This window comes from Loxodonta africana, chromosome 21 (genome assembly GCF_030014295.1).
Source record: "Loxodonta africana isolate mLoxAfr1 chromosome 21, mLoxAfr1.hap2, whole genome shotgun sequence".
NCBI classification, from domain to species: domain Eukaryota; kingdom Metazoa; phylum Chordata; class Mammalia; order Proboscidea; family Elephantidae; genus Loxodonta; species Loxodonta africana.
Window position 1 is genome coordinate 49915558 of NC_087362.1, and position 17466 is coordinate 49933023.

At 41.6% G+C, this 17466-nt stretch overlaps 1 protein-coding gene across 4 annotated transcripts in view; it reads right to left on the reverse strand.

The window, feature by feature from the left end:
• Positions 1-1608: 1608 nt before the first annotated feature.
• Positions 1609-17466, reverse strand: part of CTCF (CCCTC-binding factor) — a 44150-nt gene continuing 28292 nt past the window's right edge. For 3 of the 4 annotated variants that reach the window (XM_023556569.2, XM_023556568.2, XM_064273911.1), the window contains 8 exons: positions 16385-16518; positions 13306-13426; positions 12547-12696; positions 11851-12011; positions 10998-11180; positions 10253-10388; positions 4323-4484; positions 1609-3116 (listed from right to left, as the gene is read on the reverse strand). In XM_023556569.2, coding sequence (XP_023412337.1) covers positions 2935-3116; positions 4323-4484; positions 10253-10388; positions 10998-11180; positions 11851-12011; positions 12547-12696; positions 13306-13426; positions 16385-16518 — 1229 coding nt within the window. In that variant the 3' untranslated portion in view covers positions 1609-2934. The remainder of the gene's footprint in view (positions 3117-4322; positions 4485-10252; positions 10389-10997; positions 11181-11850; positions 12012-12546; positions 12697-13305; positions 13427-16384; positions 16519-17466) is intronic. The other variant, XM_023556566.2, reaches the window with a different exon arrangement.

Here is a 17466-nt window from a genome sequence, read left to right on the forward strand (position 1 = left end):
TGTTCTGGACAGCATGGCACTCCGTGGGTGCTCAGGAAATGCTAAAATCTCATGAGGAGGGAATAAGCCCACCAGCTCTGAGTAGCACACGATGGGGATGGGTCCTGCCTCCAGGATGGGCCAGGTGGCACCTCTCAGTGCACTGCTCACCTTTGATGGTTTTGAAAAACAGGATCCTTAAGGGTGATGGACAAATTTGGGAATAATGGTGATAGTTGAACAAGATGAACATAACATCACTGAACAATACCTGTGAGGATTGTGGAAATAGCAAAAGTTTTGTTACCTATATATTTATCACCATAAAAATTTCACTGACATTAAGACAAAAAATAACTTGAATGTAACTAATGTCATTGAATTGTCTTATGTAGAAATTGTTGAAATGGTCTATCTTTGGCTGTGTATATTTCCACTAAAATTAAAAAAAATTTTTTTTTAATTAAAAAACAACAAAAATAAGATCCTGACCAGAAGCACGGGCTCAGGTGTTGGTCAAGCTGGGCAGCAGTGGACAGGTGTGACGCCAGCCCAGGTGTGAAAATATAGTCTAACACTGAGGAGGCAGCTGCAGACAGGTTAGGGAAATTCCCCATCACGAACTCTCTTGTGTGGAGTAATGGTGGGTGAAGCAGCCCTGGTGGCAGCATGCTTAAGTTATGGCTGCTAACTAAAAAGTCAGCACTTTGAACACACCAGCTCTGAGCGATAAAGACCTGGTTCCTTTAATGATTAGTTTAGAAAACACTATGGGGCAATTCGACTCTGTCACACGGGGTCACTATGAGTCAAAATTGACTTGACGGGACCTAACAGTAGTGAGAACTGGCTTCTGTTGCTGGTTTTATTTTGAATGGAGTCACACAGGATGTATTGTGGGCTGTGCACTGGGTGATCCCTTTTGGCTTTAACTCCATCAGAGTGTCACTTTTCTTGCCTCATATCAACCAAAACAAACCCATTTCCAAACTTTCAATCTGTTATGATCAGAAATGAGAATCTGGTATGTTGAGGATATAGATAAATGCCTCATTGTTCTGCAAAGAGGTTTTCTATTAATATAAATAAAAGTTAGAATTTTAAAAAAGTTACGTGCCCACTGCAACAATTCTGGTAAGGGAAACTGGTCACTGTGCGAGGCTAGCCCAAGGATCAGACGGAGACCTCAAGTTCTGACAGCCTGAGGCCACTAACACTTAGTCCAAGGAGCTGACTGCCCTGCTTGGAGTCCTGAGGCCCCAAGAGGCCCTTCATTACGTCTGTTTTCCTGGGAGACCTGACTCCTTGGACAGTATGGGAAGCCCCCTCCCCGAGCCGAGTGGCTATGTGGCCATGAAAGCCCCTAAGGTGGCCCTTGGAGCTGGCCGCTGTCCACCCACTCACCTCGCTACTACACATTTTCAGAGAATTAAACTTGCAGGAGGATCCATTCAACATCCTGTCGTCTGCCAAGATCGCCTCCTCCCATCTGCTAGGGAGGAAGTGGCTTCCCAGGGGGAACACAGCTTGCCTCTGAAGGGCCAGGAGGCCCGCGCGGCTACACCTGGTAGAACGTGATGCTCCTCTGGGAAGGCCCAGCCCCCCATCAGGCAGGAACCACACCAGATGGACTGTCTGGAGCACTTGTTAATCTGTTATGATTTATTAGCTGTACAGCAGTAGATTCTCCTCCCCAGCTTTCAACCCCGTTACATATTTTATTCCAGGTCTCATGTTGGTGTCCTAAAGTAATGAAAAGTATCACACAGTACAGCTAAGTACAAAATGCATCAACCTAGAGTCTGATAGCTAACTGATGGCTGTCTTAAAAGCAATACACATAAGAAAAAAGTGTTTGAAATCAGCAAGACTGAGGCGCTCTAAAAAACACATTTTAAACGTGACAGTTCATGTGCAAGAATCACTTTTTAGTTGGTTTTGTTTGACATTATTATTCTTATTTTTTATTTTTTGAAGATCCAAAGTTTAAATTACTGACCTAGTAAAATTTTCTGGCCCAGCTTTTTAAGGGCTGCTGTGACCCACTCATAATCACCCTTCCGCTTTAACAGAGGATTTATAAAACACAAAATTCAGCTACAAACAGAGCAAAGAAAATGTAGATGGGAATCATAACTGAAAGTTAATTGTACAAGGTTCAAATGCTGGCTCCATGGGCTGGAAATCACGTCTTCCTTCCATGTGGGTGTCCGTTACTAGCGGGCAGCAGTCTGAGTACTGTTCTGCTACATGATTGTAATCCAATTCTCTGTCAACATTTACACACTACAGAGTCTGTGGTAACTTAATTTGCAAGTAATTAAAATGCTGGGTTTTCTTACACTGCACTTCTTAATTAATGGAAAAGATTAAAATGTAAAAAAAGTTATTTACAAGCTTGACCATACCAGAAACTTTGCCAAGAAAGAGGCAAAGCTTTCAGGACAGAAACCGATCGTAGCATGCCATACTACTGGTGTGCAGCTGACTCCAAGCAAAGGGAGTCAGGGAAAAGCAACAGCAAAAAACAGTTTAAAAGTCTAAGTCCTTCCCAAGTCTGCATTTACAATTAAAAACTCTGCTGGGAAGAAGACCATAGAACTCTGGGAAACCCGGTGGCCATTCTGGAGTGGTTTACCAAATCGAAAGAGAGAGTACAATGTCTCTGTTTCCATCTAAGAAAACCAGTTAGGCTCCAACACTGTCCTCAGCACTTCACAGTAAACCTTCAGGGACTCAGAACATTCCATGATTGCTAACATCAAACAGCAAGTCCTAGTTAAATCACGTTTTTCTAACATCATCCTTGGAAGTTTTAGTTCTCAGTATGTTTGGTAAAATGGTGTAAAACGATGCTTTTCCCAAAGCCAAAAGAAGAAAGAAGGGAGAAAAATTAAGATGCGGGCAGTTTAAACACAGCCCAGAGAAGTCCTGGAGGTGAGCAAGGCCCTGCCATCACCGGTCCATCATGCTGAGGATCATCTCCGGCGTGAGGTCTCCGTTGGGTGCGTCTGTGGCAGCTGGCTGGGCCTCCTCCTCTCCCTCTGCAGGCTCTGCGTCTGGCTCTTTTTTGACTTCAACTATAATGTTCTCAATTGCACCTGTGTTCTGGTCTTCAACCTGAATGATGGCTGTTGCTGGCAAAAAAGAACATGAATAAAACAAATGCTGCATTAAAGCCTCCAATGCTACGGAGGTCCTTTTAGACTTGACACTGAATGGGATGTCAGCAACATAGGAAAGTCTTAGTGATACAAAAGAAGCTAATTAAAAAAAAAAAAAAATTAAAGACTAAAATGTGACCATACATAAAGCCCCAATAATCTATAAACTATTAAGGAACATGTCTCCCAAATTACATATTAAAATCTCTAGCTTTACTTTGTGTCACTAATTTGAGCTTAGTGAGAGGCAGGCAAAATTGCAGACAGCCTGGCAGAGCGCACATGAGGAAGAATACTTCATAGCGTGTTTGCTGTAGATGTGTTTTATAGGTGGTCCCACCTACAGCAAGGAGCCTAACTTTTTTAAATTCTGAAGTTCTCACACATCCTGGGCCCGCCCATCAGTTTTTTCACTCAAGTATGCATAGGTGAAATGAGAGAGGCTGGTTTCCAGGGTCTACAGTTAAGGTCCTCTCTAGGACTAGAGACAGACATCTATATATGGGGCTCAGCGAGAACATGAAAAGATAGAGATTGTTAAAGTAGGGGGCAAAAAAAAAGCCCACCATGGAGATTTAAAATAAGTCACCAGCTTTCAGAAGGAGATCTGGAGAGACACACTGAATAGTGCAAAGGCCTGAGTCCTCCTGTAATGAGGCTGGTTTGGCACACAGGCGCTGTCTACAGTTCATATGTGGTGTGGTGGTATGAGGTGGACAGCGACCACCTCTATGTCCTTTCCTAAGTCAGGAGGCCACCACTTGAATCCACAGGCCTGGGTTCCTTAAGCAGGACAATCTCAGCACAGAAACTGCTTTATCTTTCCCTCCTTTAAAATTTGGCTCTTTTACATTCATTATCATATCAATTCTGCCAGCTGACTGTGACTTTGGTTGTTCTGCAAGACCTTCCCACATTAACAGAACCCATCTTGTAGAACAGAAGCCCCCTTCTACTATGGACTCTTCCTTGCTGAAAAGAAGGCTTCTAGAGACTGCCTCAGATGTTCCCCAGTAAAAAGTACTACGAACTACTTCCTGAGAGCTTGTTTCTGACAGGACCTTACTTGTTCTCCTGGTTTAGTTTCCATCTCCCCAAAGACCAAGAACCTGTCTGGCTCCTCCACATGCTGGGAGAGGGTGCCACCCTACTGAGCTCTCGGTGAGACCAGCAGCTTACGTTGGGTCTGTTTGGGCTGGTTGGTTCTGCCGGGGGGTCGTCCTCTTCGCTTCTTGGCGGGTGGTGGGGCTGGGGTCACAGGCTGTGGCTCTGGTTCTGGTTCAATTTCCACAGCAGGCTCCTCCTCGTCCTCATTGTCATCAAGGTCTGGCTCGGCATTTTCTTCTCATGAAATCATGAAGAGCAGGTGGTGGGGCAAGAAGAAGAGCAGTGGAAGAAAAAATAAAACACAAATAATCACATACTCTTACAGCTCGTTACATATTTGTTTTCTTTATTAAGAAAAGTCCACTTAAGAAATGCTGGAATTTTCACTATCAGCATTAATATAGTAAACTGGTATCGTGACAGAATCAAGCAAATAAACTTGAATACTATTATTCACATTTTATTTAAATAAATCAGGTCACTGGATGATACTTTTTTCTTTTAGCTTCAGACTCGAAGACTTACAAATTCTTAGAGGCAGCTCCATCTTGTACCATTATATAACAAGGCCACAAAACAGTATTTAAGTTGAAAATAAAGCATATGTTCCCTCTAATCACTATAAAAAAAAAACCAAACCACTGCCGTCGAGTCGATTCCGACTCATGGCGACCCTATAGGACAGAGTAGAAATGCCCCACAAAGTTCCCAAGAAGTGCCTGGTGGATTTGAACTGCTGACCTCTTGGTTAGCAGCCATAGCACTTAGCTACTACGCCAACAGGGTTTCCCTCTAATCTATACGAGGATAAATTAGAACACTAACCCTGAGACGGACCCTTGAAGACATGGTCCTGCTCCTCTGTGTGTGGACAGAAGGGCATACATGTGTGCACTCTTGTTGGGGCAAGACAAGAGTTCTTGATATACTCGGAGGCCTTATTTACTAGGGTAAGCAGCTAGAGTTCTGGTGGGGCTATTAGTGATAGGTTTTTGTTATTTTTTAAAATTTCATTTATTTTGTTGTTGTTGAGAATATACACAGCAAAACACACTGATCCAACTGTTCCTACATGAACAATTCAGTGACATTGATTACATTCTTCGAGTTGTACAACTGTTCTTGCCCTCCTTTTCTGACTTGTTCCTCCCCATTAACATATATTCACTGCCCCCTAAGGTTCCTATTTAATCTTCCCAGTTGCTACTGGTCAGTTAGATCCCATATACATAGTTCTTAAAAGAGCATAATGCTCAAAACAGACAACTTTTACTAGTTAAGTTGAACTATGGTTTTGAGAAGACTTCTTATCTCTGGCATTGATGGGCTTTTTAAAGTCTAAGTTTTGGAACTTAATTTAATTCTCAGTTATACCAGACCCAATGGGTCATTCTTATCCCCCTCTTTAATGCCTTGTCTTCTTCATAAAATAAAAGGTACATAAAAGTAGCAGGAACTATTGCAGAAAGAACATTGCCCAGAGCCACGTAATACGCCTTTAAATCCCAGATCTTGGACTAGCTGTGTGAGCTGAAGCAACGACACATGGAGCCTCAGTCTCCTGGGATGATCTTTAAAGCACTCCCAATCTGCTTCATGGTGATTTGAGGAACAAAAGGACTGAGCTAGCGTGTGCGATCAAGCTCTGTAAGTTACACTGCAGTACATACACACAGCTTTTATTTTTATTGTGTATCACAACGGAAAAAAATCTCCATTATTCAATTTACACCTCATTGCTTCCTTTAATAAGAGGCTTCACTTTCATTTTATTAAAAAAAATAGTAATAATAATAATGTAGAATTCAAAACTCTGACCTCAATTTGAAGCTCCTTTTTGTTGCCTACACCTGCAGGCAGCCAAAAAGGAAATGTTAGTGAATTATCTAGTGTTGCTGTAACAGTGGGTGGCTTTAACAAACAAATTAATTTTCTCATGGTTTGTTGTTGTTACGTGCTGCTGAGTTGGTTCCGATTCACTGCGGCCCTGTGTATGACAGAATGAAATGCTACCCGGTCCCACCCATCCTCACAATTATTGCTATGCTTGAGCCCACTGTTGCAGCCACTGTGTCAATCCATCTCATGGAGGGTCTTCCTCTTTTTCTCTTACCCTTCACTTTACCAAGCATCATGTCCTTCTCCAGGGACTGGTCCCCCCCGATAACATGTCCAAAGTATGTATGACGAAGTTTTGTCATCCTTGCTTCTAAGGTGCAATCTGTGTACTTCTTCCAAGACAGATTTATTTGTTCTTCTGGCAGTCCACGGTATATTCAATATTCCTGCCAACACCACTAATTCTCACAATTTAGAAGGTGATTTAGGAGATAATATTGCAGCCACTTATTCACCATCCTAAAATGTGGGCTAGCTGGCACTGGACTCACAAGGACACCTCAACTGGGCCCTGAGGTATAAGAATAGCTAGGACAATCTTGGAAAATATCCTTCAGGGAATCTTTCACATAACTCATGGAACAGCACTAAAGACCCACACACTTTCTACTCTTATCTTTTTTTAATTAGCATCTAGTGAATAGTAAGATTTGTTGGGCCAATGAAGACCCTCCTGACTGTTATTACTGAAACCTGTACCAATGACTAAAAAGACAATTCAAAATGTAGGATTCACGGGTTTTTAGCCAATCTATGAAAACTTGATGCTTTCAATGGTTTTGCCCATTTGTAATGTTTATATATACTGAAGACTCTACTGCTCCTTGGACTTGGGCAGACATGGCTATGGCAGCGTGCTTGTCCGTTTTCCCATTCTTGCCTATTCTGTAGTATTTCCTTGGACTTGGGCAGACATAGGTCTGGCTGCATGCCTGTCCGTTATCTCACTTTTGCCTATTCTATAATCCTTGGACTTAGACAGACACGGCTCTGGCAGCATGCTTGTCTGTTTTCTCACTTGCCTTTTTGATACATGCTGAATAAAACGTTCTTTTTGCTTTACTTAACCTTGTAACGTTTTTACCCTACAACAGAGGCTGTAAGTCTGAATTCGGGGTGCCGACTCTATGGGATGGCTTTCTCTGTTGGTTCTGGAGGAAGAAGGTCCTTTTCTCTTTGAGCTTCTGCTCCTGGGATATCTTTATATGGCTTGGCATCTCACTTCCCCCATCTCTGCTTGCTTGTTTAATCTTTTATATCTCAAAAGAGGTTGACTCAAGAATACCCTACACCAATCCTGTCTCATTAACATAACAAAGACAACCATTTACATAGTTGTCTATATGACAGGGTGACCTGCCCCATGGGGTTTACTAAGCTTTATAGGTGGAAACCCTGGTGGCTTAGTGGTTAAGTCCTAAGGCTGCTAACCAAAAGGTCGGCAGTTCGAATCCGCCAGGCGCTCCTTGGAAACTCTATAGGGCAGTTGTACTCTGTCCTATAGAGTCACTATGAGTCGGAATCAACTTGATGGCAGCGGGTTTGGTTTGGTTTTGGATTCTTTACGGGAGCAGAGCGCCAGGTCTTTTCTCCCAGAGTGGCTGGTACGTTTGAACCTCCAACTTTTTGGTTAGCAGTGAGCACTTTAATCAATGCACCACCAGGGCTCCTTAACCACAGGCATAGGAGTTAGGATTTAAAACACATATTTGGCGGGGAGGGACGACACAATTAATCCATAACAAAAAAAAACAAAACAGCTCCCTCTCAATTACTGTGGCACAAAACGTACACGGCCTGCCTTTCTCTAAGCACAGGTCTGCGTACATTCTCTTTCTCTGGAACTCAGTGTTTAAATTTAGATATTTGTAGGTGAACGTGTGATCTTCAGGACAATCTGCCTTGTTTAAGTGTCTGAAACCCTAAGTGAAAATCTAGGGAGCATACTGGCATGTGGAAGTGTGTCAAGAACAAGATGCTTCCCTATTCAACTTATTCAAGCCCCTTATTGCCCAAGCTGGCCCAATGCCTAGAAAACTAAACAAATTCAGTCAGAATTGGGGGAAAAAGCACACAAAGAAAATGGTTAATAGGGTCAAAGCCTTACTGGCTTGGAGAGATTTTGGCAAAAAGCCTTGAAAATAGCAGCAGACTCTGCTGGTCAATTTCTGCAGACAGCCAACAGGCAGAACTTCTGGGAAAGGACAAATACGACTGTAGCTTCTATCAGCACTGGGATAAAAAGTCCAGATGGACTTTCATTTTCCCAGGAGGGTTACAGAAACACTAGGTACATGGCCCAGAGCCAAACTCTGTGCTCTACTAACTAGCAGTGCAGATGATAAAAGGGAAAATTACAGAAATCTATTAGGAACCACTGATAATCAGTCCTCCAGCCTAAAGATGCTTCTGGAGAAAAAAAATTAGTAGGGACTGAAGACAGTTCTGTTGGGAGGATGAACCATGGGAGTGAGCATGGCAGTACTACGAGGAAGAAGGGCATGGAACAGTTGTAGCAACTAAGAACAACTACAGGGATCTTCATGCTCAAGGTTATCTGCAGATCACTAGAGGTACTCGGGGCCTTCTGATATAACAACAGTCCATGGCAACAATTTCTTGGCCAAGCAAAGGGATTCTCAGTAAAGACTGGTATGTTTTTATAAAAATTAAGCAAATTGGTATCTTAAGGAGGCATACACTTCTACTCTGCACACATGGCTTCGCATGAGTTGGAATCAACTCAACAGCAACTAAATACAACAAACAACTTAAAATCCAGTGACTGAAGAAATACTACTTAAAATAGATTTTTCATTAACAAAGGTAGCAAAAGTAAATTATTCTTATGTTTACTGGATGAGTATTCTCCCAGAAAGAAATGTCCTGTTAAAATAGACAATATAAAATAACAACAAAGCAAGAGACCCTTGTTAAACACATAATGCCTTCTTGAGTATGCTTTACAATACAACTAAAAAAGTCAATGAAATTCTTTAAAACACTCCTTTTTCAAAAATTTCATTCCCTGTCTCCTATTTCTACTAACAAGCTGTAACAGACAAAATGAAGAATCACTTAGAAATCCATTAGGAACCAGGCACCTATAATCTTTCTGGCCTGATGGCACTTCTAGGAAAGTACATTCCAAAAAACAGAGTTCCCCTATACTGTTTCTCCATAAAACTTTAAAATTTTTCATCCTAGGTGTGCATTCTTACCCAGGGGCTAGGAGCCCAAGTATCTGTATCACAGAATTCCAACGCTTTTGAACATATTTGTTCAGGCCTGGATTTCATGACTTGAAAGGCAAATAATGCCCCAAACAGCATTAATAGTAGGAAAATAGGTAAGGTTTTTAATTAGAAATAGAGAAGAAAGTTAGGAAGGGAAAGGCTGACCTTAACCTGGTCAATACGCTTAAGCAGCTGTCTTCATGTCTATTAGATTAACCTGCTCAAATCTACACCAGCTTCCTAAATGTGTCAGTTAAGAACAGACAGGAGACACTCTGCCAGCCTTAGAAGACCTCTAATTTGAGAATTTCATATATGCCCTTCCCTGGTGGTGTAGTGGTTAAGTGCTACAGCTGCTAAGCAAAAGGTCGGCAGTTCGAATCCACCAGGCGCTCCGGGGCAGTTCTACTCTGTCCTGTAGGGTCGCTATGAGTCAGAGTTGACTCGATGGCAGTGGGTTTGGTTTTGTTTTGGTTTATTAAGCAAAGATACTAGTTTGCTTTGGATTTAAAAGAATATAGCACACATGAGATTACTGAACACTGGGATGCCATGAGAAAAAAAGACAAGAAAATTTGCCTCAAAAATAAACTGCTGTTGTTGATACATATGTACATTCACACATAAACATGCTGGAAACTGGGTACCCGAATCTGCCGCCCAAACCAAACCCAGTGCCACTGAGTTGATTCCGACTCACAGCAACCCTACAGGACAGAGTAGAACTGCCCCATAGAGTTTCCAAGGAGTGCCTGGTGGATTCAAACTGCCGACCCTCTGGTTAGCAGCCGTAGCACTTAACCACTACGCCACCAGGGTTTCCAAATCTGCCACAAGTGTAACTAAATCAAGAAACGAGTCACTTACCACTGTCAGAAGAGTCTTCTTTTTTAGAACGCATCTTTCTTTTTCTTCCACGTTTACCCTTCTTCGTTTCTCCTCCATTTTCCCCTTCCACACCATCTGGACCAGCACAATTATCAGCATGCCTTGCCATGGTATTCTAACGAAAGGAACAAAACCCTCTTTGACATTACTAAAAAAGCTAACATCGAGATGTCAGAATTGTAAGTTCCCTTATTTTTAGTTTAATAAAATAAAATTTGGGAGGCATCCATATCAAGTCCGGGTTTCCTAGTGTCTGCTAAAATGCGTCCTGAACATGCTCTTCTTATTCAGGGGGGCTGGTTTCAATCTGGAGCAGAGTCAGAGAGAGAAAGAAAGAGAGAGATGGAGACAGAAAGAGAGAGAGTGCGTGAGAGCCCCTTAGAAGACAGGTCTGTGTTCTCTGAGGAGAGGGCTGAGCAGCCTCTAAGACAGGAGGACGCAGGAGAGGACCAGCTCCCCGTTCCATGCAGATTTCAATCCTTTTAAGGAAATTCCTTTAAACAATCAAACCTATTCAAAGGTAGTGGGTTCCCTATCAGTGGAAAGGTTCACACAAGGATAGAAAACTCTAGATTGGGATGACTGGCTGGGTACTGCCCTTTCCATACGAGAGAGGATCTCTATGTTTACAACCTCAGACGAAAAAACTGCCCTGCTGGACAGCGGAAGATCAAGAATGCAATATTAAGAATCATTATAGGGGACGGGAAGTTCGGACTCTTACCCGACGTGTAAATGTTTTCCCACACTTAGAACAGACGAAGGCCGCAGGGACAAAGTTGGGGTCGTGATAGCGTTTGAAGTGCATGTCGAGGAGCTGTTTCTGGCGGAAGGTCTTATCACAGTGGCTGCAGGCATAAGGCTTCTCCCCAGTGTGGGTGCGTTTGTGCATGATCATATGCCTCTCCTGAAACCGAGCCGGGGTGGAAGAGGCTCAGAGCCTGGCCAGGGGCTGGTACCCAGCTTCTGGTCACATGCACATGACTGACAGGCTTTCTCATTCAAGGGTCTGTGCTCAATGCTGCTGGTCCAGACAATAAAGCCATCTTTACTGGGGTAAATGCTAGTGCGCCCACAGATTTAGCACAGATAAAACCGCTCACTCCTTCTGGGCTGCTTCTCTAGCTCCTGCCCTAAGCATCAAGCCCCAGGAGCAGACTACGCCCCCTCTCTAGCCCTGGACTTAATTTCGACGATTTTGAAAAAGAAGTTGTCAGTTTACATTAGGAAAAGGTAAGCTGTGACTGAATAAAGTATCAGCTGGAGACTGGGAAGATACAACTGAAAAGCACAGCCTCTGATTTTTTTATTTTGGTGGTGTTCCTCATAAACCACAGTTTAAAAATGCCATCCTTAAAAACAGCCACCACTGAAAATCTGGTAACAATTACTGGTGATGGTTGCACATGATGTAACTGCTATCACTAAATCACCAAATGTGGAAAAAAAAGTGAAATTAAAATACTTCAACTTAAAAAAAAAAAAAGAAAAGCCACCAAGCCACCACACATAAAAGCTCTTTGACAAGGCCTTACAGAGTAGGGCATTGAGTACTTTCTAATGATGCAGGGCCCTACCTGTCTGCAAGCATAATCACACTGGTCACACTTAAAGCGCTTCTCGTTCTTGTGTGACTTCTGATGCTGGATGAGGGCATAGCGCTCATGAAATACAGCATCACAGTAACGGCACTTCTTGCCTTGCTCGATATAGGAATGCTGCTTTCGCAGGTGGACACCTGAAAACAAAAACACAAAATCCAGTCTAGCTTGTGACAATACGAACAAGCGTTTCAACAAGTTAATAACACATTTCCTTCTGTTTCTTGAAAAAATTACTCTGGCTGCTATACAGAAAATAAAAAAGAGAAACGACAGGTGTGGCAAGACCAGTTAAGCTAGCTGAAGCAGGACAGGTGAGAGAAGATGGTAGTCTGAACAAGGACAATGGCCATGCATACAGTAGGAAGGGGAAGAACAGATGAACAGAGGAAGCTGAATCAACAGGATTTCGTGACTGAAGTAGAATGAGGAAGAGGGGTGTCAGGGATGACCTCTAGGGATGACTCTGATGAGATCACTAAGACCTGACTGCAGCAAGGGAAAGAAGAAGAAAAAAACGGCAGTTAATCAACAGCTTTTATTAAGTAGCAGGCCACTTACATACACAAAGCTTAAGAGTCAAAGACAACGAAGTAATTTATAGTCCTCGTATTTTCACAAATTTTTCAAGAAAGTATGTATCTATTTTATTAATGTCACTAATCTACTTACCCAAATCACTTTTTCGGGCTATGACAGTGTCACAGTGGGGACAGTGAAATTTGGCCACATTTTCTGTGTGCTTCTGTAAAATGTGCATCTTCATGGTACCGCTCTGGGTAAACCGAGCGTGACAAATGTAACATTCATAAGGTTTTTCTCCTTAAAAGGAAACACAGAATGAACAAATTTAATGAAGTGAAGACACTATAATTTAATTGGAGGGTAATTCAGGGGCAGCTATGCTAAGCTGGAGAATCTGCAGGTCTTACTCAGGGAGCTGAAGCCACTGCCCTGCACGTGCCTATCTCCAGAAATAGCTGACAAGTCCTGAAGTGCTGTTGGCCACCTGTGTTCTGCCCAGCTCTGCTACACAGTCTTTCACATTTAGTTCCTACAATAATGCCTACCTTTGGGGGAGAGTAGATGGGATGGTAGGAGGATCAGCATGTTTTTCTTTGTAGGAAAAGACAGCACTTAGGAAAACTGATCAAGCTGGGTTAGGTAATCTACCAACTTCTTAAAAGCAAAAACTCTCAGACTTTCATTTCATTTCTTCCTTATTGTTCCATTTGCATAAAGACTCATGTTGAATAACAAAACAAGTCATTCTCTAATATATATTCAGAACAATGAATTCAGAAATATGCTAGAGCATCATACACCACTTTTATGCCAGCCTTTGGTTCAGGTAAACAATGGGGGTATGTGGTGGGTCACAGGGTCCCTCCGGATCCACTGAAAAGCAGCTCACTAGGGGAGAAGTCCTACCTGAATGGGTTCTCATGTGCCTTTTCAGCTTGTATGTATCCCTGCTGGCGTAACTGCACAAACTGCACTGGAACGGACGCTCTCCCGTATGAGAGCGTATGTGACGTTTTAATTTGCTGACCTGAAACATGTAAGCAACTTGTTTAACATAGATTGTTAACACGAGCACTGGCTGGGCACAAAGGCTTAGTTTCTGGGCACCGAAGTTCAGAATATACAAAAAGCCTAACAGATAATATTGCTTCCTCCTTATTATCTGTAACCTTCATTTCTCAAATCTATACCATAGTTCAAAGGAAGGACATAAATGGATAAGGATATAGATGAGTCAATTTGGTCATTATTAATCCTGGTTTAAGCTGGGTGATAGGTACATGGAGTTATACCATTTCCTCTACTTCTGCATGTTTGAAAATTTCCATAATAGTTTTAAAATGATCCATTACCTATTTATGGGTCAATCTCCTTCCAGATTCTGAATCTGAGTTAATGAGCATGTGTTTCAAGACCCCTCACCCTCTCTTATTATCATTAGCACTTCCTAGACAGGCAAGGCTTCAGGGTCCTCGCATCTATCTTTGTCATCACTGATTATGCCTTTAGTCTCCTGCTGGGTACTCTTCCTTCAAAAACAGTGACTTTCAAATCCAGTTCTAAGAAGTGCTTTGACCACTTACTAATACACCTATTCCTCACTTATTGACTGTCTCGTTATCCGACGTTTCTCATTTACAACAATAGTAGAAAATTTACTATCTGGCTATCTTGGGCATTAACGAGGCAGTGTGCATGGCTGCAATGGCTGCGAAGTGTCCCTCCCTTCTGGAGGGCCCCTAGGCCTCCAGGAAGTGGGACCACACTGCCCTGTGCCCTCCATTCCCTCCTGCCAGCAGGGGCACTGTGTCCAGTTGCCATGCAGGGCTGGCCTTCTTCATGCCCATGGCCTCCGTGCAGATAAGGAGGCAGCACTGAGCCAACAGGCACCGGCTCTAGGTTCTCAACTCCTATGCAGCATGAGGACCTACAATTCAAAATTGCTGGGAAGGTGGGGAAAGAGGCACTGGAGAGGGTGTTTCAAAGAAATGCGTGTGAGTTTAATGACATCCCAAAGACCCGAACTGGGGGTGAAGCCTGGTATGGTGCCTGGCTCCTAGCGCCCTTGCAGGCACAGAGGGGTTGCAGAGGTAGGAGTGGAACCCTGGAGGCAGCTACGCAAAGAAGCTCTAACCCAGCATGGGAAGAAGGTAAAGTGGTTAAGCCATGGGCCCTCCAGTCACACAGCCCGACCTTATCCAGCTTTGTCTCCTCCAAGCCTACTTCTCTGCAGAAGAATAATCTATAACTGAACTTGTCACAGTGATGAGCACATCAGTAAGTTTTAGCTGTTATTTCTATGATCACATTTTCTAAAGAAAAAAAAATCAGACAAATGGATGATATGAAAACAGACAAACAAAATCCTCCACTTTCATCTAACCCTGCTTCTCCACGTAACAACCTGGTCTTTGAAACCTAACCATGTTGATAAAGGAGGAGCGGGTGAAATTTTAAAAATTTTCCAAAAAAATATTAAATAGCCTTGTACCATTAACTATTACACAGTCAATTTTCACATCCTCTAAGTGGTTAAACAATTGTCCCAACAGCATTACTGAATCATTCCCTTTACTCCCAGATTTCCCTCTTTTATCACATTTAAGTTCTTGTGTACACCCGAATTCTTCTACGGAGCTATTTTGTCTATTCCTGTTCCAATACTTGTTTTAATTTACTACACAGTTTTACAACATTACCACAGCACAAGCTCCCTAATTCTTTTTCCAAAATCTTCTTAGTCATTCATATTTACTCTTCAGTTGAAATTCAGAATTAACTTGTAATGTCTTTTCATTGATTTATGTCCTTTAGACATTTGTGAAGTTTTCTTCATATAAGTATCAGATTTTTTTTTTTTGTTCAATTTATTCCTGAGTCATTTTGTTGCTGTTTCAACCATTTCATAGCTTCCCACTATTGCTAGTATATAATAAAATTATTGATTTCTGTACATTTATCCTTTATCTGGCCACCCAACTGATCTCTTACTACTCTAAGTTTTTCGGCTGATAACTCTTGGGTTTTTTGGGTAAGCAAATCACTTGTAAGAAATGGCAGTTTTATCTTTCCATTTTATTCCATTGGCTAGGATTTCCAGTACAATGTTGAAATAGTAAGTGAGAATGATTATTTTGTCTTGTTCTTTATTTTATGGAAATACTTTCAATGTTTCAGAGTTAATTAGGATGGGTTTACTATAGGTTTCTGGTATACGCTCTTTATCATACACACTCTATCATATAAAAGTTTTCTTCTACTCTCAACTTGATAAAATTTTAAACAGTACTGAGGATTGAATTTTTTTTCCCAGTTACCTATATAGTTAGTATGGTTTTTCTCTAATTTCTCAATGTAGTATACATCAGTAATTTCCTAAGGTTGAACTATCCTTGAATTTTAGATACAGCCCACTTAATAATTGCCTACTTTTTAAATATATTACTAAATTTGGTTTGTTAACAATTTTATTCAGAATTTCTATTTTTCTGTGAGAATAAAATATACTTTTCCTTTTGGTAGTATCCTTACCCAGTTTTGGTGACAGGGCAGACTCAAATAAAAAAGTTGAGAAACCTCCCATTTTTAAATGCCCTGGGCAGTGTTTCTGTGGGAGAAAAGTGTGGCAGTCTTCTTCAGTAAAGATTACAGCCTTGGAAACCCTATGGGGCAGTTCTACTCTGTCCTGTAGGGTTGCTATGAGTTGGAATTGATTCGATAGTAGTGGTTTTGGACAGAGTTTAGGCCAAGTAGATATTTGTTTCTTTGAAGTTTGGTAGAGCTTGTCTACAAATACCCTGTGGAACTGGTGTTCTTTTTTCAAAGGGTAAATCTCCTATACTCATTTCAATTTTGGTGGGGAGGGCACGAGTGTCAATCTAGTAAGATTTTCTACCTCAACTTAAGTCAGTTTGGGTAGTTTATATCCTCATACTGGAATCACAGTCTGCTTAAGAGAGGCACCAACAAGGAGCTGAACACTCACTTCTACACTGGCATAATCACACATGGAACACTTAAATGGCTTCTCATGGGTGTGTTTGTAACGACGATGCCGCACCAATTCTCCACTGGTCACAAAGGCCATGTCACAGTCTGGGCACTTGTGAGGACGAGTACCTACAGAAAGGTAGGCATAGGAGGAAAAACAAGATCAAGGGCACAGTTAATGACTCAGAGTTCAACGTGTGACATACAACTGCTGCTGGAGGTTGGACCTTGCTCATCCCACCAACTTTGGACCAGTCTGAGAGAGGCTTCAAAAGCTATGGGAGGATTCAGCTGATCTTTACAACTCTAACTCCAGAATATTAGAAATGTGTGCCAAATATTTTCTCTTAATTACTCATTTGAATCTAGATTCAAATTTAAGTACAAAATTCTTCTTGTATTTTGTATAAATTTTACAAAAAATATTTTGTGAACATTCTGGCTACTCTGGATTAAAAGTTAACGGAAACACAACAAAAAATATCCCCTAAAGTCTTCTTTAAACCAAATAATAATTTAACTTAACTAGTAAAGAATGTCTGCCTCGAGCACTGTGCTCTGTTAAGAACTACCTACATAGGATCAAACTGACAACAGCAACTAGAAAGGTTAGACAGAAAACTTAAGGGGGCAGTGAGTTCATGTTAATGGGGGGAGAACAATTTATAAAAGGAGGCTGAGAATGGCTGTACAATTAGAAGAATGCAACCAATGTCATTGAATTGTACAGTCAGGAACTGGTGAACTGGTGTCATGTTCTACTGTGAATATTCTCAACAACATGAACAAAAACAACAAAAGTTGATAGAAACACCCTTCTTTTCCAACTCTTGCTAAAGAACAGATAACACCTTTTACACTTTGATGCTTTATCAAGTATAGACCACAGGATCAATAAAGCTGACTATATATATAGGGCTATTGGGCTGTTCATATTCTGAAGCATTATGAAAATGTTTCTTCTTTTTAAATACAAACATACCAGCTTTCTATATAAATTGTTTTTGATAAGGAGTTCCAGAGGTTTATCAAAGGCTTTATGAAGTAGTACTGCCTTTATGCGATTTAAACAAATCT